Below are 22557 nucleotides of genomic sequence, written 5' to 3'. Positions count from 1 at the left end.
GGTACCATTCATGTTTACGTAGTCTGTCCATGAGAAAGTATATGTCCTGTATGGAGTTTTAAAGACGCAAATCAAATTTCTGTGGAAACAGACAGTAAAAGCTTATCTTAGTCCCTCATCCCTCATTGACTGTGCTTTCAACCCAAACTGTAGGCTTATTAAAATACAGTTTTGTGTTTTCTTGATATGTTTGATCGTGATCTCATTCGTTAATGTCGTGGTATTATGTATTAGAAAACAAATTTGCCTTCACTGAAATGTCTTCAGTTTGAAAACCAAACAAAACGTTTTTGTAGGCCCTACTGGAACCCAGTTGACTTAACGTTGTCCCTCCCTTTATGACCTGCCAGTCAGCCAGCCCACTGGACACAGATGTAGGTTCAGCATCTAGTTTTGATTTACATTTGATTGAGTTGGCAACTAACGTGAATTCTACGTGCAATCAACAAATATATAAAAGTTGGATAAAAAAAAACCACACTAAATTCCTTTACATTGATGACTTTTTGTAAATTCACTCAGTTTTCCATGTTTATTCAATGTTGTCACATAGATTTTTTTGTTGTTGAAATGACTTGAAAACAATGTTGATTCAACCAGTTTGGGCAGTGAGAGGGCCTTTCTAGTGTTATGCCTGGGTCATATTGTTGTTGCTGGTCATATCATGTTTGGGTGTTATTTTCCCTTTTTCAGGAAATGCTCAGAATCGACAATGTTTCCCCAGACAAGTACCCCATTCCTTTAAAAACCTTTAGTAGTGCGGACATACCAGCACACTACTGACTCATTTGACTAAGTCATGTTTCCTCTCCTGCTCTCTGGTGGGGGGACATTATGGCTAGCAGTCCACACATCACAGACCCATTGATCATTCTACTAACTCTATTTGTATGGTTGCAGCTCCCTGATGGTGGACAAGCAGCCTCCCCAGGTGATTAAGACCCAGTCTAAGTTCTCCACCACGGTGCGCTACCTGCTGGGGGAGAAGGTGGCACCCGGGAAACCAGTCCTCTTCAAGGCCCAGATCATCACTGAGGCCCAGGCTAGGAACCTCGGACAGCTGGGCAGCGTACCCAGGTCAGTGATGTAGTGGAGTACTTCTCAACCTTTTTTGTACCGGGGACAGGCAAGCTACAGTCTTTTTTTGTGTTGGGACCAGTACGTTATGGTCCTTCTTCCTGTGAGGTTGAGGACTGCTTCCATCAACGAACCGGATGGTGAAAAACACTGTGGTGGATGTTTAAGTTTGCATCACTACTGTCTTGCTGAACTACAGTGGGTATCATAAATATTCACCCCGTGGATTACTTCACATTTTATTGTGTTACAAAGTGGGATTAAAATGGATTTAATTGTCTTATTTTTTTTCACATTGGAGTCATTTAGCAGACGCTCTTATCCAAAGCAACTTACAGGAGCAATTAGGGTTAAGTGCTTTGCTCAAGGGCACATTTTCACCTTGTCGGCTCTGAGATTCAAACCAACAAACTTCCGGATACTGGCCCAACGCTTTTAACCGCTAGGCTACCTTTTTGTCCATGATTTACAGAACATACTCAGGTGGAGGAAAAATAAAACACTTATTTACCTTGATTAAATAAGTATTCACCCCCTAAGTCAATACAGGTTAGAAACACCTTTAGCGGCGATTAGAGCTGGGAGACTTCTTGGGTAAGTCTCTAAGAGCTTTGCACACCTGGATTGTGCGATATTTGCACATTTCTCAAGCTCTGTCAAGGTGTAGGGGTCTTTCCATAGATTTTCAAGCAGATTTAAATCATAATTGTAACTTGACCACTCAGGAACATTCAATGTCTTCTTGGTAAGCAAGTCCAATGTAGATTTGGCCTTGTGTTGTAGGTTATTGTCCTGCTGAAAGGTGAATTCCTCTCCCAGTGTCTGGCTTAAAGCAAATTGAAGCAGGTTTTCCTCTAGTATTGTGCCTGTGCTTAGCTCCATCCCATTTATTTTTATCCTAAAAAACTCCCCAGTCTTTGCCGATGTCAAGCATACCCATACCATGATGCAGCCATCACCCTGCTTGAAAATAAGGAGGCAGTTACTCAGTGACGTGTTATGTTGGATTTGCCCCAAATTTAACGTTTTACATTTAGGCCAAAAAGTGTATTCCTCTGTTGTGTTTTTAAATTTTTTTCTCAGTATTACTTTAGTGCCTTGTTGCAAACAGTATGCATGTTTCGGAATATTTTTATTCTGTATATTTGTATTCTTCTTTTCTGAGAGACCTTATGTATGTTGTATCTATGGGGGACAGTGAAAGAGTTAGTCATTCAAAAATCATGTCAACCCCTATTATTTCACACAGAGTGAGTCCATGCAACTTATGTGATTTGTTAAGCCACATTTTACTCATGTGTGAAATTTAGGCTGGCCTAAAGAAAGGGGGGAATACTTATGCAACGACTATTTTTATTTCATTTGTAAGAAAAAAAAATTTGAATTCACTTTTTACTTTGACATTATGGAGTATTTTGTGTAGATCAATGATAAAAAAAAATAATCACAATTACATCTATTTCCATCCACTGTGTAACACATACCCACTGTATGAGACATGAAGCATTGTTGTCCCGGACCCAGGAATGCCCGTGACATGGTTGGTGATCAGAAGGTAGAGAAAAGCTATAGAGTTGAATTGGTCAAAAGCTCCTGCCAAATGTCGTTTAGTAGTCTACATCATTTTTGGATTGGATTGATTTTGGATTGAGGAAGTTAAATTAACTTCCTCAAACTAATTTAATATTGGCTATTTCTTTGTTTACATATTTGTCTAGTAACATTTGTCTTCTTCTATTACTTGTTTACTCTTAGCCCACTCAGTCACTTAGAATGCATAAAAGATTGTAAACCCATGACAAGATGGCCCAAAAAAAGAGTCTTCTCTCAGTCTGATTAGAGAGTTAAAGTTACTTATAATAAGGGTTATGTGGAGAAAAGCGGACACCTCTGGAATGAAAATGGATGACCCTCCCTTCAGCAAAATATATTTTACTTTAACCCTCCCGGAATGCTTAAAAGAAAACAAGTGACCGTCCCCTATACCCAAAATAAGAATTAAAACAAAGTGGATAGCAGAGAACATGTCGACCATTTACACTCTTCTTGGACAGACCAGAGCCTTAGATATGCCGTTTTAGAAACTGTTCCAAATAGCTTAATCAATTGATAGTGACAGAATTAGTTTACTTCCCAAGCAAAGTCAATTTCTTGTCTCCTCAGCTATAAAAGGTTCTAGATCAGCCTCTGAATGTCAAAGAAACTAAATAATGATATCCCTATATACATTGGAGTCACATCTTTCCTTGTTTCTAGCATAAAGCATCATGGACCAAAGCACTGTTGTAGATCACTTCATTCAATCGGATCCGTTTAGTTATCTTCAAAATCTTAAGCTAACAATGGGTAGGCTTGTGGTACCTTCAGGCGTTTGGAAATTGCTCCCAAGGATGAACCAGACTTGTGGAGGTCTACCATTTTTTTTTTCTGAGGTATTGGCTGATTTCTTTTGATTTTCCCATGATGTCAAGCAAAGAGGCACTGAGTTTGAAGGTAGACCTTGAAATACATCCACAGGTACACCTTTAATTGACTCAAATTATGTCAATTAGCCTATCAGAAGCTTCTAAAGCCATGACATCATGACATCAATTTTCCAAGCTGTTTAAAGGCACAGTCAACTTAGTGTATGTAAACTTCTGACCCACTGGAATTGTGATACAGCGAACTATAAGTGAAATAATCTGTCTGTAAACAGTTGTTGGAAAAATTACTTGTGTCATGCACAAAATAGATGTCCTAACTGACTTGCCATAACTATAGTTTGTTAACAATACATTTTTGGAGTGGTTGAAAAACAAGTTTTATTGACTCCAACCTAAGTGTATGTAAAATTCCGACTTCAACTGAATATACATATATTTTTAGAATATATTTGCCTTTATTATTCCCCGCAAACCCTACTACCCCTCCCCCGTATGGAGTATACTGATAAACAATAACACTTTGGCTTCTACTTCCAGTTTATACATACTATATACATTTCAGACACAATCTATTTTACAATAGTTATATTTTGTTTGTTTTTAGTCCAGGCCTTCCTCTATTTCTCATGTCCATCCAGTTTGATTTCTATTTGCCATATATTTGTAATTGTGCTATTTCAAAAAAGTTCTGAACCTATATACATTTTACTGTCCCTGTATGTTTTACATTTGTTATCTTGTTTTATTCAACCCACCCTTCAGCTACATTCAACCCCTCCCATCTATCTCTTAACACCATCCATATTGGATTTCTATTTGCCATATATTTTTCAACTGTGCTGTGATGCTTCACAAAAGTATTGAACCTTTCTATTCTCATAGTTTCTACAGATTGTAAATTAAAGAAATTTTTTTGCTAAAATAACTATTATATTATTGATCGATTGACTATGACTTTTCAAATCACCCACTATTGCTATCAGCAGCATTAGCGCCAGGTAAATGTTGCAATTCTTCAGCCATTCTCGGACCTGTGACCAAAAACGAGCTACATATGGACAATACCAAAATAAATGATCTAATGACTCTGCCTCCTCACAGCAAAATCTGCAGAGCTGGGAAGATTGTATCCACCATATATATAACATTCTATTGGTTGCAAGAATTTTGTATAATCGTCGTTTTCCGTGTCAGTTCATACACCATGTGCCGTGGAATCGGTACATCGCAAATCTCTTCCCAACTATGGGGTCTGAATACTTATGTAAATGTGATATATCTGTTTTCATTTAATATCTAATTGTTTTTAAAAAAATCCAAAGCTTTTTTTAGCTTTGTCATTATGGGGTATTATGTGTAGGTTGATGAGGGGGGGGATTTAATCCATTTTAGAATAAGGCTGTAACTTAACAAAATGTGGAAAAAGTCAAGGGGTCTGAATACTTTCCGAATGCACTGTATAGCCTAATAAACAACTAATTCCAAAACACTGATAATTGTTGAACTTTCAGCAATTACAAATAACATGTCCCTCCCCAGGACAAGAAAACCACAAAAACTAAACCCTTCCCTTGACTGAAATGTAAAAAGCATGACCCTTCCCCATTTTTCTCCAGGTACCCATTCTGTACATTTCGATCCATCCCATAACACATTTCTGTGAGCAACATCCTTGGTGGCTGTCAATAGTTGTGCAGAGAGCATAGTAGGCCAATTAGTCACAATCTACAATAGACACTGATATCACTCACCATATTAATGCCTTTAAGAAGTTATATTTGAGTTTAAATAAGTGTTTTTGTTCCGTTTATTCCAGTGAGAATGTTGGAGAGTTGATCAATAACACAGCCATTTTGGAACACAACACTTCCAGCAAGAGTACATGTGCCACCTTCAGGAACATGGTATGTACTGCAGCCTTGCTGTTACCATGCACTGTCAAACTTCTTGTGTAGCTTCCTGTAATGTCATATTTGCCAGAATTTTTTGAATGAACCAGATTTGAAGGTTTATTCTGTAAGTCTTAAGGATATGTAAGAAAAAGTCAAGTTCTTATAATTATGTCAAAATTAAATTATAGTTAAGTCTTCATAAAGGGATTTATCTTGTTCTGTCATTTCCTCCAGTCTATAAAGAAGATCAAGCGAGCAGACAGAAAGGGGTCAGAGTCTGTTACAGAGGAGAAGTTTGCGCTCTTCTTCACCACAGAGATCAGCATCACTGGCTGTGACATTCCCTACAGAATACAGGTCAGGTGTCCTTCTCCCCTCCTTTTCTGCTCCAAACCCTTTCTCCCTTTGGCCTCGGTAATGTTAATATTCTATTTAATTCAAGATTCAATAACACTTGTACAGCCAGATCAAACATGTCAAAGCTCGAATGACACCAATGTGTGGTATGGCAGCAAAGTATTGGTCTCTTTCTACACTCTTTTTCTGGTCTCGCCCTTTGGCCTGTGTAATGTGAATTGAGGTTTGACATGTACGATTAGACATCACTTTTGGGTGACTTGGCAATACATCTCTTAACATCTTGGTAATAGCAGTATTATAGCACAGCAGGCCTGAGACATGCAGACAGAAATTCTCTTGGGGTGACATGTGTTATTAATCTGGTCCCAGATCAGTTTATGCTCTTGCCAACTCCATTGCTGTCATTGGCATGACAATTCCATAAGGAGTTGGCAAGAGAGCAGAAACAGACTGGCACCCAGGCTGAAATGTTATTAATTTGAACGGCAAAACAGACAGTATCTCACGACACACTGTACAAGCATAGTTTAGATCCTCAATGGAAAGGATTTGTCTTGATGATCAGTTATTAGTATGGCTGTACTGACATGGTGTTGCTCTCCTGTGTGCTTGTAGATGATCTCTGTGCCGGTGGTGGTGATCGTTCACGGTAGTCAGGATAACAATGCCCTAGCAACCATCATCTGGGACTGTGCCTTTTCTGAACCGGTGAGTGCCTGCTGCCTTTGGCCATCCCTCGCTCTCTCACTCTCACTCTCGCTCTCTCAACTCTCTTCCCTCTCATATCACACCCATTATCAACACAGAATGAACAGTATGTCTGCTCACTTCACTCACAACATCAACCTTTGACCTCTAATCTTATGACGTCATCAGGAAAGGATTCCGTTTTTGGTTCCGGAACGCGTTCCCTGGAAGCAGATGTGCAGGACCCTGAACAGTAAGTTCATGTCGGAGGTCGGAACGCAGCGTTGCCTAGACAACTACAACCAACACTTCCTGGCCCAAAAGATCTTCGACAAGCCAGACATCGCTGGAGACTACAGCAACATGCTGGTATCCTGGGCACAGTTCAACAAGGTACACACACGCACGTACACACACACAAATCAAATCAAATTTTATTTCTCACATACACATGGTTAGCAGATGTTAATGCGAGTGTAGCGAAATGCTTGTGCTTCTAGTTCCGACCATGCAGTAATATCTAACAAGTAATCTAACCTAACAATTTCACAACATGGACACACACACAAACACCAGTCTTTACCCACTGGGTACAAACTAGTTGAATCAATGTTGTGTCAATGTATTTTGTCAGCGTATTGTGACGTGGAATCTACATGGACAATACATTGGATTTAAATGCATATATATTATACATAAACAGTTGTTTTGATGGTAACCAATTTTCAACATAGGCAAACCTTGTATAAAATATGTTGAATTTGTAACTTTGAAACAACGTCAGATATTCAATCTTATATCCACTATCAGAAAAAAAACTATAGACTGGGCAGCACCTCCTACTGGAGAATTGGGTCTACCTACAGCGATCCATTTGTTCTCCCATCCAGTGTTTTAACCAAGGCCAGCTTTGATTTTTGTCACTGACTATTAGCAATGTGCTATAGTGAGAATGACTACTGAGAGATCTCTTAATAACTAAATAGATTCACTGTTGCTATTGAAGTAATTCCAAAGGGTAGATTTAACAGAGCAAATGAAATGTAACCATACTTTATAAGTCATATATCATCAATGAGACTGTATAGCATTTGTAACAGCTATTGTTTCAATTTAACCCAGGGTTCAACTAAAAATAGACAATATATATAGTTAATAATGAATATGTTGGATTCATGTCTCATCCAAACATCTAACTTAGAATAGGACTAAATTAAACTTTATTTAAAAGTGCATTTAAAGTTTGATTTGGTTTAGTCCTATTTAACTTAGATTTTTGGTTAGGATGGCGACCTGAATCCAACATATAAATGATTAATTTGTAGACAAACTGGATCTTGAATTGTGTTTTGGTTGTCAATGCAACCAAATATCAACATTTGAATGAGATGTATCTTCTGCTTGGCTAGTTCTATCTGGGCCACTGACTTAATCTGGTTTTAATTCCAGTTTGTCTACAAATTAATAATTCATATGTTGGATTCATGAGCAAAAACCAAAGGGAAAGAATAGAATTAAGCCAGTGGTTCTGTCACGCCCTGACCTTAGAGAGCCGTTGTATTTCTCTATTTGGTTAGGTCAGGGTGTGATGTGGGGTAGGCATTCTATGTTGTCTATTTCTTTGTTTTTGGCCAAGTATGGTTCCTAATCAGAGGCAGCTGTCTATCGTTGTCTCTGATTGGGAATCATACTTAGGCAGCCTTTTCCCACCTGTGTTTTGTGGTTAGTTATTTTCTGTTTAGTATCTGTTACCTGACAGAACTGTTCGCTTTTCGTTTTGTTACTTTGTTCGAGTGTTTCATTGATCAATAAAAATCATGAACACTTTCCACGCAGCGCTTTGGTCCACTCATTCCGATGAGAGCCGTTACTGGTTCAGATTAAACTATCCAAGCCTTAGATACAGTACATATCCTTTAAATGTTGATATTTGGTTGCATTGTCAACCAAACACAATTAAATATTACTTTCCTAATACAGTAAATAGCCTAACGTTAAGGCTGTCTTAAAAACTGATGTAACATTCAACCTTAAAATGAGTAACACCTCCATGGCCACATTTTGAGGTTACTGTTAATAAATGTCTTCTTATGTAATCATAGCAAGCGTGCATGTTCAAGATACCATGCAAAGGTTGCAGGTCTGTAGAGATCTTCACAATTGCTATTATAATCTGTACAGAATCTTGAACAACATTGATCATGTACTTTTAATGTAATCTCAACTAAAATCCAGGGCCCGGTTTCCCGATAGCAATGGAATTTAGGGTTATGAGTATTTTAAGGATGCATCTTACCTGCAACGGCTGAAGATGTACCATGCGTTTCCAAAAACACCATGCACATGCAGAGAAAACGCTCGCTAAATGCGTCGTTGAGGCATGTTTCGATACTGATAGGATCAAAAGAAAGGCAGTGCTGCCCTTCGATCAGATTTCTCCATTCAAATCTTACCTTAACATTAGAGTTAATCCACAATACTGACGACAGATCAGGTCCTAGAGAGATATTATCACCTATGGCTGCAAATATTGAGGCGTCTTATTCGAATGCGTACCCTATAATAATGCACTCAATCAAGATTTGGCACATCATCGAGCACGTTAGGCTACACATCATGAAATATATTGAGGCAAAAATGACAGACTACCCAAATAGATAAATAAAATTCAATTGAATGAACATGAAATTGATTTTAATATCTTTGAAATATAAACACCAGTCTGGCCTATAGGCCTTCTGTACACTGAGTGTATAAATCATTAAGAACACGTGTTCTTTCCATGACATTGACTGACCAGGTGGAAGCTATGATCCATTATTGATGTCACTTGTTAAAGCCACTTCAATCAGTGTAGATGAAGGGGAGGAGACAGGTTAAAGAAGTTTTTTTTTTTTTAAGCCTTGAGACAATTGAGACATGGATTGTGTACGAGTGCCATTCAGAGAATGAATGGGCAAGTGAATGGCAAGTGTTTTTGAACGGGGTATGGTAGTAGGTGCCAGGCGCACCAGTTTCCCGTGTGTATCAAGAATGGTCCACCACCCAAAGGACATCCAGCCAACTTGACACAACTGTAGGAAGCATTGGAGTCAGCATTGGAGCTTTTGACACCTTGTAGAGTCCATTCCCCGATGAATTGAGGCTGTTTTGAGGGCAAAATAGGGGGGTGCAACTCATTATTAGGAAGGTGTTCCTAATGTTTGGTATACTCAGTGTAGGTAGGCTATATCTGTTAATGCAGTCATCTCAGTTTTCATTTGAATCCTTTGCTTGTTTGTAACAATCGCACAGACATTGGCAACTTTGTATTTGTAGGCAACTTTGTGGGGAAGTTATCAGCGTTCACAGAGAGACAGATAAACAGCTTGAATGTATGTTTAGAAGAGATCTTCTATGAATCAAGTGAGACAGTAGGGGTAAAAAAAACGCATTTGACAACGGACTTCTATGAGGTCTAAGGCAGTCGCTAAAGTGCATTTTCAAGTGCAACTTTAGTAACGATGATTTTTGGAAACAGCTCAGAGATTTATTTAACCATGTTCCTACGAAGGTTCTAACGATGAACTTAGCCTTGAGATGCTTTTAGGAAACCAGGCCCTGGTCATTTGGTTGTGCTATTAGTTGAAGCACAGTGATAACACATTAAGTTGTGTAAATACAAAATATCTGTAGTATCCCCATTTGAACTTTGTTCTGCTTTTAAATGGTTGAAAGTGCCGTAATAACACATTTAGATATGAAGTTTAAACCAAAAGTCAGACTTAGTTTTTCCATTGGAACTTTGTTGTCACGTGTGCTCCCTCTCTGGCCTCTAGGTCACCAGGCTGCTCGTTATGGCGCACACCTGTCGCCATCGTTACACACACCTGTGTGTCATCAGACTCACCTGGACTCCATCACTTCCCTATATATGTCACTCTCTTTGGTTCCTTCCCCAGGCATCATTGTTAAAACACTCACTCTCTGAACTTGCTTCCCGACTCTCAGCGCACATCATTACAATTGTGCTTTTAGATGGGTTGAAGCATAGGGATAACACATTGGGAATTCAACAAACTTCTGGCTGAGTGGGTGAATAAAGGTTGAAATCTCATTGATCAACGTCTCAACCAAATATTACCCATATTTCTACGTTGAAATTACGTGGTGTGCCCAGTGGGTAGGCACAAGGTCCTGTGCACCCACCACCTCTAGGGTAACTCCATATGCCGCATGATTTCTAGTAATATTTTGGACAGAACAGAGTGAAATGTGACAAGCAGAGGGATTAAACAGTATAATTTCATTGGTCAGGAGGTGCTCCCTGGACGACCTTTCACCTTTTGGCAGTGGTTTGATGGTGTGATAGAGCTTACCAAGAAGCACCTGAAGAGCTACTGGAGTGACGGGTGAGTCATGTCTGCCAGTCAGAGACAGAGCTAGGCCTGTTCATTAAGCACCAAACGGAAGAAAACAGACTGAAACAGGAAAGGACTACCTGAACCTATCCAATAAGAAACTCTTGTTTTAATTTGTCTTTGAAAATGTTTTTGCTACAGTGTGTCATAAGACTGTCTACCAGTGAGAGACACAGAGAAGACCTGGTTTCAAATAGTGTTTGAAAGATTCAAGCCTGTTTTGAGTGTCAGATGGACAGGGTTTGCACCTTTGGGACTATTCCATTGGTTCAATCGAGCACAGTTAAAGTATTTGAAAGAAAATTATTATGACTCACACACACACATAGATAACTGTGTGTCCTGGTGTCTTCCTTCCTCTAGGTTGATATTTGGTTTCATCGGTAAGCAGCACCTCCACCTGATTCTGAAGGACCGGCCCAACGGGACCTTCTTACTGCGCTTCAGCGACTCTGAGATAGGAGGCATCACCATCGCATACGTGGCTCCATCAGAGAGTAAGGGTTTAGTCATTCTGGCTGCATACCTCTGGAATGGAACACTGGATTCCAGAAATCCTGAGATGCATTCCTATTAAACTGGCCTTTCTTTCTCTCTCCTTTCCTCCCTCCAACCTCCATCCCTCTTTCCAGACGGGGGCCAGAAGATCCAGAATATTCAACCGTCCACCAAGAGAGACTTGGAGATCCGTTCCCTTGGTGACCGTATTCAAGACATCGACTTCATCACACACGTGTATCCAGATCTGCCGAAGAATGACGTGTTCAGAAAATACTACACAGGCAAGTCCTATTTATGAACAATGGGAGAGTGGGGCAAGGGGCGGAGAGACAGCGAGCGAGAGGCAGATAGATAGACAGCGACAACGAGAGAGACAGAGACACACAGAGAGCGATAGAATATTATTTGTGAGAAGAAGCTTTGAATTAGATTAATATTATGACAATTGTAAGAATTCTCAGTTTAAATGGGAATTCCAATCTTCTTCCCTGCCTCATTTGACCAGATAACCCGTTACCTCGGGATACCACCTCGGGATACCTCGTAGTCTCCATCCAGACCAAAGTAGGAGTGTAAGTTACACAGAAGCTATGTAACTAACCAAGGTTCTGTCCCAAATGGAACCCTATCCCCTATATAGTGCATTACCTTTGACCAGGGAATATGGTGGCATTGGCGACACAACCTTGTTACCTAACAACCTTGTTAGCTAACATGATGTTGTTAAAAGCAAACTATGTGTTGTTTATTATTGGTGTGTGTTTGCAGGGAAGCCCACTGTGACTCTCCTCAGCGCAGTGAGACCCCACATGAGAACAATTCCTCTTTCTATTCCATGTGAGTCTGAATCAATCTCTCTCTCACACACACACACACACACGAGTCTGAATCACTCACTCACATATGCACACACACACACACTTCACAAGGTCTTCATCATTCTCTCTTAGGGACCAGGGGAATGGAGCCAGTGCATCACCATTCTACTCTCTCTCTCCGTAAGTACCTTGTTAGTCAATGTGATAAACTATACAGTGCCGGGAAGACACATTTACTAGACACTCTTGTCCAGAGCGACTTACAGTTAGTGCATTCATCTTAAGATAGTTTTTCACGGCACGTGTAGCTATTTGCACCCTTTCTGATTTTTTTATTTTTATTGTTGCATATTTTTGATACTAAACGTTATCGGATCTTCAAAAAAAAAAACTAATATTCGATAAAGGGAATCTGAGTTTACAAATAGCAACAAAAAAAGTCTACTTGTTTTATTTATTTAATTAACAAAGTTATGCAACACACAATTCCCATGTGTGAAAAAGTAATTGCCCCGTTACACTCAATAACTGATTGTGCAACCTTCAGCTGCATTGCCTGCAACCAAATGCTTCCTGTAGTTGTTGATCAGTCGCTGTGGAGGAATTTTGGCCCACTCTTGCATGCAGAACTCCTTTAACTCAGTGACATTTGTGGGTTTTCAAGCATGAACTGCTCATTTCATGTTCTGACAGAACATTTCAATTGGGATTAGGTTTGGACTTTGAGTAGGCCAATCCAAAACTTCAAATGTGCTGCTTTTTAGCCATTTTCATGTAGACTTGATTATGCGTTTTGGATCATTGTCTTGCTGCATGACCCAGCTGCGTTCAGCTTCAGCTCACAGATGGATGACATTCTCCTGTAGAATTCTTTAAAAAAGAGCAGAATTCATGGTTCCTTCTATTAAGGCAAGTCGTCTAGGTCCTGAGGCAGCAAAGCATCCCCAAAGCATCACACTGCCATCACCATACTTAACAGTTGGTATGAGGTTCTTACTGTGGAATGCAGTGTTTGTTTTTCGCCAGGCATAATAAAGTTGACAGAAGTTTGCCAAATATAACATGAAAGCACCTGGATGATCATCAAGACTCTTGGAAGAATGTTCTATGGACAGATGATTCAAAAGTTTCGACGACATGGGTCCCATCATGCCTGGCAAAAACCAAACACTGCATTTCACAGTAAGAACCTCATACCATGGTTTGTGGGATGCTTTGCTGCCTCAGGACCTGGACAACTTGCCTAGTCAAAGTCCAGACCTAATCCCAAATTAGAGGTTGTGGCAGGACTTGAAACGAGCAGTTCGTGCTTGAAAAACCACAAATGTTGCTTAGTCACAGCAGTTCTCCATGGAAGAGTGGGCCTAAATTCCTCCACAGCGACGTGAGAGACTGATCAACAACTACAGGAAGCGTTTGGATGGCACAACCAGCTATTGAGGGGCAATTTCTTTTTCACACAGGGACATTGGGTGTTGCATATGTTTGTTTATGCAATAAATGAAATAATTATGTAATTGTTGTGTTATTTGTTCACTCAGGTTCCCTTTATCTAATATTAGGTTTTGATTGAAGATCTGGTAACATTCAGTAACAAAAAGTAGAGAAAATTAAAAAGGGGGCAAATACTTTTTCACGGCATTGTAGGTAAGACAACCACATGTCATAGTTAACATTATCCTCAACAAAGCAGCTGTCAGCAAAGTCAGCGCTAGTAAGAAAAGAGAAGTGTAAGTGTTCCTGCAAGACAGGCAAGTACAACGGTAGGGTGTAGGGTATTTGGTTGTCACACTTTTTACTCTTATGTGTATTTCTCAGCACCAGTATATATTAATAGACTCATTTCAACGTTAGCATCTCTTATTCCAACATGGAGTCGTTAGTCAGCAAACATACTCGGTTTAATTGTGACAAGCAGCCCCATCACGCGGTGGATGTCACACAGTATGGGGTTGGTTGTCACAATAATAAATTCTAGTAGCTTATTCCTTTTGTAACAAGAAATGAAGCAATATAGCACCAGTCTTAGAACCAGCCTTTCTTTGATCAAACAATATACCTAACAAAAATCAGTTTTTCTATGCCTTGAGAACAACATGATATTATGAGTAAATTTGTGTGTTTATGCATGTTTGCAATATGTTTTATGACCGGTATACGCTCACACCATTCCAATACAGAAAAGCTGCTTTTTAACATACTTAATTTAAAACATTTGGAAGGAAAACGATTCCCCTCATATAATTCATTCAAGGTCATATTTCATGGGAATCTGGAAACACTGGACAGCTGCTTTAAATCCCAGACAGACTCCGTCAGTTTCATGTCTCATGCAATTGTGAGCTACTGTGAAGTTCATGTGTTGACCAATGATAGGACTCTAGCCTGAGTGCCAGTCTGTTTGCTATCATGCCAACTCGTTGTCACTGGAGTTGGCAAGATCAAAAACAGGCTAACTTGACTCATCTGGTTAAATAACAGTTACATAATTGAATATAGCTACAAATAAAAATCTAAGTCTTTTGTATGTTCTCAGGAACAACCAGTTCCAAACCCCCTTCCAGCTGGCCCCAGTACCCCTACAGGGGGGAATGTACTCTGACCCCCTCTCCAATCCCAATGGACTCTTCCCTGGCCCGGACATGTGAGTGACACCACACTCGAAGAGGGGATATAGAGTGCTTTCAAAAAGTATTCACACCCATTGACTTTTTACACATTCTGTTGTGTTACATCCTGAATTTAAAATGGATTAAATTGAGATGTGTCACTGATCTACAACACACAATGCCCCATAATGTCAAAGTGGAATTATGTTTTTAAAAATTAATAAAAAATGAAAAGCTGATGAAAGTCTTGAGTCAATAAGTATTCAACACTTTTGTTATGGCAAGCCTAAATAAGTTCAGGAGTAAAATGTGCTTAACAAGTCACACAAGAACTTGCATGGACTCACTCTGTGTGCAATAATAGTGTTGAACATGATTTTTAAATGACTACCCCATCTCTGTACCCCACACATGCAATTATCTGTAAGGTCACTCAGTCGAGCAGTGAATTTCGAGCACTGATTCAACCACAAGGACCAGGGAGGTTTTTCAATGGTTTGCAAAGAAGGGCTCCTATTGGTAGATGGGCAAAAAAACAAACAGACATTGAATATCCCTGTGAGGATGATGCAGTTATTAATTACACTTTAGATGGTGTATCAATACACCCAGTCACTACAAAGATATAGGCACCCTGCCTAACTCAGTTGCCGGAGAGGAAGGAAACCGCTCAGGGATTTCACCGTGAGGACAATGGTGATTTTAAAACAGTTAGAGTTTAATGGCTGTGAGGAGATAACTGAGGATGGATCAACAACATTGTATTTACTCCAGAATACTAGCATAAATGACAGAGTGAAAAGAAGGAAGCCTGGACAGAATAAAAAAAATGGCAAAGTAATTCACTTTTTTGTCCTGAATACAAAGTGTTATATTTGGGGCAAATCCAACAAAACACATCACTGAGTACCACTCTTCATATTTTCAAGCATGGTGGTGGCTACATCATGGTATGGGTATGCTTGTCATCGGCAAGGACTAGGGAGCTTTTCAGGATATAAAGAAATGGAATAGGCTAAATCCTAGAGGAAAACCTGGCTCAGTCTGCTTTCCAACAGACACTGGGAGACAAATTCCCCTTTCAGCAGGACAATAACATAAAACATAAGGCCAAATATACACTGGAGTTGCTTACCAAGATGATACTGAATGTTCATGAGTGGCCTAGTTGCAGTTTTGACTTAAATTGACTTGAAAATCTATGGTAAGACTTGTCTAGCAATGATCAACAACCAACTTGACAGAGCTTGAATAATTTTTAAAAGTATAATGTGCAAAAATTGTACAATCCAGGTATGCAAAGCTCTTAACGACTTACCCAGAAAGATTGACAGCTGCCAAAGGTGATTCTAAGATGTATTGACTCAGGGGTGTGAATACTTATCTAAATGAGATATTTCTGTATTTCATTTTCAATAAAATTGCAAATATTTCAACAACAAAAAGAAATTCACTTTGTCATTATGGGGTATTTATTGTGTGTAGATGGGTGAAAAAAGGAATTTAATGGATTTTGAATTCTAGCTGTAACAACAAATTGTAGAATAAGTTAAGGGGTATGTATTTGAGGGGTATGTTAAGGCACTGTATTTGACACCTCACTGGGACAGCACTTCAGACCCCTCCATATACTGTGTGTTTGTGTTTTCAGGTCCCAGGGTCCGACTACTGAGATGGAGCTAGAGGAGATTCTGAACACACTCTCGGAGTAGGAGAAGGAGGAGGAGGAGTAGGAAGAAGTGGAGGAAGAGGACGAGGGGGGAATGTAAGAGGAGGAAGAGCCCAGTGAAGACAGTTTCTCATCACTCTGATCTAACAAAGTGGATATTCGTCAAATCAGTCTTGAGTTATGTATTGTAACAGGCCCATAATGTGCTTACTTAAGTCCGATTTTGATGTATTTGGCTGTTCCCTTACAAAAAAAGATTGCAGTTTTGAAACTGCAGTGAAAGTGCATGAACTGCAGTCGACTGTGGTATTTTAGAAACATAATTGTAGAATAACTGCAATTACTCTAACTGCAGTTACACTGCAAAATTACAGCAGTAAAAAAAACGGTGTTTGTTGCATACTGCAGTTATACTGCACTCTGACTGCAATCTTTTTCGTAATAATTTTTGCTGCATAACATGTAGAAGTTGTCCCTTTTCAGGTTTAGAAGAAGTGACTGCTAAATGCTAACTCCCATTTGTATAAGATGGTTAGCATAACTAGCATACAGAAATCGGTGGTAGTAATTTTTTAACTGTAATTCAGTTGGATTGGTAATGATGACATGAACATGTGATGCGGTTGACATCTATACAAGCATTATACTCCGATTTTTACCTCAACATAGTGTGAAATACGCTTATAAACATTAGCCTAAATGAAAGCTAATTTTGCTGGGGGGCAATGAGGAGAATCGGGATCTTTCCCCCACGCGTTTTCATGCCAATTCCATTGTTTTAGTCGAGTTTGATTGACCTATTTACTGCATCTATAGTCCCAGTCGGTATTAGAACGTTGCGCCCCCTGCCCGCCTGTGGGGAAAATAACCTGGGGTTACCTAGGTTACCCCGTTGGTTCACAGCAAAACCTCAACCTTTTTCAAATGCAATTTTCTTGTTGTCTGCTTATTTTAGTCAATTACAAAACTACATTTAAGACAAGTAAAACATGTTTAAAGATTACTTTTCAACATTGCCTGCTCCCGAGGGTTCTCAATACTTAGCTCTAATATTGTAGACCTTCTCTCATGCCCCTTTTCATGACAGATTATACTAAATAAGTTAAATGTCTTACCTGTGATGTAATGTTTTCCATACACATAGCTATGTGTAGCCTACTTGGACACCGGGTGCCCACATTTCCCACTCTCCCACAGCAAAAATCCTGAAGCCACAGGGCTCTTCTCGCAGGCTCTATTTCCCTACGTGGGAGCATTGCAAACCATAGGTTGGGATTTTTTTACCTGGTTACATGTACATTGAACAACACGGCAGCTTTTCGGCATGTTTTGTTATTTATGTATAACAAAAAATTGACAACGAAGTTAGCTCTTTTATAATGGGGTGGGTTAATGGGAAACAATGTTTGTATTCTCCAATTTGTGGCCGTGGTCAAGGGGAATTTCTTCTTATGACGTGAATATCGACTCAGAGTATTGAGAGAGACGAGATGTTCTCAGAGACATAGAGACACTCCTTTCTCCTAGTTCAGTGGTTCCCATTCTCAACTTTTTCCTTGCTGAGGCCCACCAGATCTGGGAACCACTGCCCTAGTTTATAATATAGAAGTGTGTTAAAAGCCATTGATTCATCTATTTAGAAAAACTCTTGCAAAGGCTGCGGCCTGGCATTTTGGCACCCAGAACCAAATCTCGCATGCGCGTTGGTCTGTTTCGTCTTGTCACGAGTCTGTCTTCTTTGGGATAAAGGATATGAGACTGATGGATGTACACTAAGGGAAGACTACCACATTATGCAGACAACATAAATAGTATAGTATCGCCAAGACAATGACCATATGAGTCAGCAATATACCAGCACAAACATATATGGAACCAGGCTACTTACAGTATGAGACTGAGAACAAACTTCTAGGCTTTCTAACACAATGGAATAAACCAGATCACAGCCATATTAAGTACATGTTGGGTGTTCATACAGTACTTACATACATATTTTCTATTCAGTAAACTTTGTTTCCATTTAAAGGAGTATTTCAGAAACACCATTTGCACATATGTAGACACTTATGGGGCTGGATATAATGAATATGAGGTTAGAAATAGGTGAAGTGTTTCTTTAATACACCGGCATCATTATTTGCTGTCAATATGATAGTTCACTATGTAGTAGTTTGATGATTTACCATTGTTTGCTTGTATGTACAAATTATACATTCCTCATATCCTAGTAGATTACAAGGGGACTTCCACACTTTCAGACCCCCCACAAAAAATAATTTTTATTCTGTTTGTATCTCCAATGCTTAAAATGAAAATATCTTTCCATTTTTAAGTTTTCTTTTTATTGTAAATAACTTAGTTTTACCTGGTTTTAATGTCCGTAAGTGTGATATTAAATCATTGATTGTTGGATGAGGAGATTAAATATAGTTGTTTCAGATGAGTAGACACGAATATAGGTTGCTATTATGATAGTATATGTATTATACAAAACAACATTTTTCTATTCAATGCTTTGTTATTTCTCTGTCATTTTTACTACGTTATGATCTTTAAATGACCAGGAGCCGCTTTTATTATCTCTAAGGGAATGTCATACTCCATGATACATTCTGTCTTATTCTCAACTATGAAAAGGTATCTTGATATTTTGCTCAAACATGTATTCGGAAGCATTCTCTCTTCTTTTTGAAATTTGTTGTGAGCAAATTAAGTGGGTGTGCACTATAATCAGAATGCTTCACAAGTCATAATTATTCATAGTTCCACAATAAATGTATTTCCTGTAAATCCCATGGCTATATAAACCAACCCACCTTCACTCAGATTTATTTTCCTTTGAACTATTAAAGAGTTGTCATAAACTGTCACAACTGTTTACGACATCTGTCATGTCATGGCTATGACAGTCTTATTTAGTCCTTATGTACAGCTGTAGGATCTTAATTTGAGCCAGTTTGTTACAGCAGGATAATAATCCTGCAGCAACAGGAATTGTGAATTATTATGTGGATTATAAATAATGGAACATCTTTGTAGGGGTTGATACATTTTTCATATTTTAAAGTGGAAATTACTAACTTCAGAAGCCTTTTAAAACCTTGAATACACTACAAGTTTGCATTTCCAATTCTCAGCAACAAAAGAGTGACTAAATCTGTAAGTAGGGTTCAAGTACAGTGTAACAGAGTCTGAAGCAAAACTAAAACATAACTGTAGGCTTTTCTCAACAGCAGCTTTATCAACTCTGGCAGAGACCGCTGAACTCATACAATGGAAGAAATGTGAGGAATCAAGGGAATGCATTTGAGGATTTCTCAAGAACTACTCAGCTATCTTTAATATTTTCCATGGAATTGAGTGAGCGTGGATGTCAAAGTCTAAAAGTTGTTAGTCACCAGAGTTTTATGTTATTTGTGGCTTTGTGTTACAGTATGTTACAATAGTCACTGTTCTTGTTATGACTAGTTCCAATAATTTCATAATATTTACTTAGATCTAGTGTTATGGATTTGAATTCAACACATGACGTGATCGCTGTGTCACTACTTTAGACATTTGTTAATAGTTGGTTTCATTGGTTTTGTGTATCATCATCATAGATGCCCTTATTGCCCAGCTGATTCCATTTAACAAGCCCTGCCTCAATGACTTCATCATGATCATCAACTATAGGCAACAATCCTTTTGCATGTAACAGTATTTGTATGTCTTCTAAACAATATAATCGTTCGACTCTTTCTTGAATTTTGGATTGATTTCCTTTTTTAGACAAAGAAACACATAAAACAGCGATAAGATCAACACCAAGAGGATTAAGACAGGGATTAAAACAACTCTATAACTTGACCAACTGCCATCTGGAGTTTCCACAGTTCAATGATAAGCATACCTCTATTCACCTGCCTCCCAGCTCATATTCAAAACACATTCCAGAGTGGGACTGCTGATCTAGAATCAGTTTTGCCTGTTAAATCATAATGAATAACAGATCAGCACTCCCACCAGACTCACACTGCCTCTTGAAGGAGAAGTTACACAATGGCCACGGATTTTAGCTCACAGGCAGATAAACATCTTGCTCTAAAGCGCACCAGAATAGTGGTACTCTGTAGCTCAGTTGGTAGAGCAGTTTTGGTCCTTAAATGAAATTGGTATATGTTCTTATTTATCACACTTCGAATTCATATTCGTTATTTTAATAGGCCCTTTTAATTTTGTCTGGCTTGCCATTCCAAATAAAATTGAATATTTTTTGTTCATATAATTTAAAAAGCAGGTCACTAGGTGTAGGCAAAACCATAAGCAAATAGGTAAACTGACTAAAGAGTTAATCAGGTGTCACGGCTGTTCGAAGGATCGGACCAAAATGCAGCGTGTTCGTAGTTCCACATATTTATTAAACGTGAAACTGAATGCAATACACTTAAATACTTGAAAAGACAAAAACAACAAACCGTGACGCAGAGAGGACAACACACTACTCAAAAGATAATAACCCACCAAAACAGGAAGAGAAAAACCCCTACTTAAATATGATCTTTAATCAGAGGCAACGAGGATCAGCTGCCTCCAATTAGAGATCAACCCAAAAAATCCCAACATAAAAATAGAAAAACTAGAACTTAATTAAACATAGAAATAGAAAACATAGAAAAACCCAAAACACCCCCTGTCACGCCCTGACCTACTCTACTATAGAAAATGACAACTTACTAGGGTCAGGACGTGACATCGGTGATTTTTCCACAAATAGACAGGTATTTTCCTTTCCATGGTAGCAAGATCTTATCTATTTTTGCTAACTTTCTATAAAAATGTATTGGAGTGAGATAATTTCTTTTTGGGGGGATTTGTATACCGAGAATGTTCACATCTCCGTCAGACCATTTAATTGGTAAACTACATGGTAATGTAAAATTTGCTTTTTTTTGTGATCCAATATGTAATATAGTACACTTATCATAATTTGGTTTTAATCCAGAGAGGATAGCAAAAGTATCTAGATCCTCTATGAGGCCGTGGAGAGATTCTAATTGTGGTTTTAAAAGAAATCATGAATCATGCTTCCCACAGTTGTGTCAAGTTGTCTGAATGTCCTTTGGGTGGTGACCATTCTTAATTCACACGGGAAACTGTTGAGCATGAAAAACCCAGCAGCATTGCAGTTTTTGACACAAACCGGTGCGCCTGGCACCTACTACTATACCCCGTTCAAAGGCACTTAAATCTTTAGACTTGCCCATTCACCCTCTGAATGGCACTCATACACAATCCATGTCTCAATTGTCTCAAAGCTTAAAATCCTTCTTTAACCTGTCTCCTCCCCTTCATCTACACTGATTGAAGTGGATTTAACAAGTGACATCAATAAGGGATCATAGCTTTGACCTGGATTCACCTGGTCAGTCTATGTCATGGAAAGAGCAGGTGTCCTTAGTGTTTTGTACACAGTGCATTATATTCTTATATTACTAGTCTACCGCCATGTATGTTCTACTCAGTTCACCAGGTGTCTGTCTGTGCTGTAGTGAGAGTTGTAATTTCTACCACAATGTAGTGCCTGTGAGGCAGCCCAGGGCTGGTATTGAGGAGAGTAGGAGATTGTCCTGGCTTCTGTATGCTGTAGCGTGCGTTTCTACCACATAGTGTTAGAGCTGATGTTGGAGAGTGGGAGATAGATGGTAGCGAGCTATGGGTTGGATGGTAGAGAGAGGGGCTGTGGATTGGTTAGTTGTGTAGGTGTCAGCAGTCTGAAGCAGAGAGGTGATAGAAGATAAATTCCCCACTCTAGCAGGTTTTAACCCCGTCCTCTGTAAAACAGGCTTACACCCACAATAGAAGGCTTACCAACGCAGAACTGGCCGGGAGGGAGGCAGAATGCATAGACCACAAAAGAGATACAGCAACTCACCACCCAACGAGTTCATTCTGAGCCTGGTCTGTCTTTGCCTTAACAATACCTACAGGCCAAGCAGAAAACAGCTTTTAATATTACAGATAGATTGTAGCTTCCATCAATGTAATTTTCTGCATCATTTCCAATCCCCCATATATTTTGGGGTAAATATATATATTATATATTTTTTACATTATTTTTCTTTTCATTTCCCCT

At 39.0% G+C, this 22557-nt stretch overlaps 1 protein-coding gene across 5 annotated transcripts in view; it reads left to right on the top strand.

Annotated features, from left to right (window-relative positions):
• stat6 (signal transducer and activator of transcription 6, interleukin-4 induced) overlaps positions 1 to 20189 on the top strand; it is a 56454-nt gene extending 36265 nt beyond the window's left edge. For 4 of the 5 annotated variants that reach the window (XM_014135764.3, XM_014135763.3, XM_082960154.1 and 1 more), the window contains 13 exons: positions 901 to 1077; positions 5320 to 5407; positions 5630 to 5752; positions 6371 to 6463; positions 6632 to 6835; positions 10739 to 10833; positions 11206 to 11339; positions 11475 to 11624; positions 11849 to 11915; positions 12112 to 12180; positions 12294 to 12341; positions 14698 to 14805; positions 16422 to 20189. In XM_014135764.3, the coding sequence (XP_013991239.1) occupies positions 901 to 1077; positions 5320 to 5407; positions 5630 to 5752; positions 6371 to 6463; positions 6632 to 6835; positions 10739 to 10833; positions 11206 to 11339; positions 11475 to 11624; positions 11849 to 11915; positions 12112 to 12180; positions 12294 to 12341; positions 14698 to 14805; positions 16422 to 16482 (1417 nt within the window). In that variant the 3' untranslated portion in view covers positions 16483 to 20189. Of the gene's footprint in view, positions 1 to 900; positions 1078 to 5319; positions 5408 to 5629; positions 5753 to 6370; positions 6464 to 6631; positions 6836 to 10738; positions 10834 to 11205; positions 11340 to 11474; positions 11625 to 11848; positions 11916 to 12111; positions 12181 to 12293; positions 12342 to 14697; positions 14853 to 16421 lie in introns of all 5 variants that reach the window. The other variant, XM_082960155.1, reaches the window with a different exon arrangement.
• The last annotated feature ends 2368 nt before the right edge of the window (positions 20190 to 22557 follow it).

Source organism: Salmo salar, chromosome 13 (genome assembly GCF_965601325.2).
Source record: "Salmo salar chromosome 13, fSalSal1, whole genome shotgun sequence".
Lineage (NCBI taxonomy): Eukaryota > Metazoa > Chordata > Actinopteri > Salmoniformes > Salmonidae > Salmo > Salmo salar.
The sequence above is the reverse complement of the archived record's forward strand: the minus strand, read 5'-3'. Positions and strand labels throughout refer to the sequence as shown.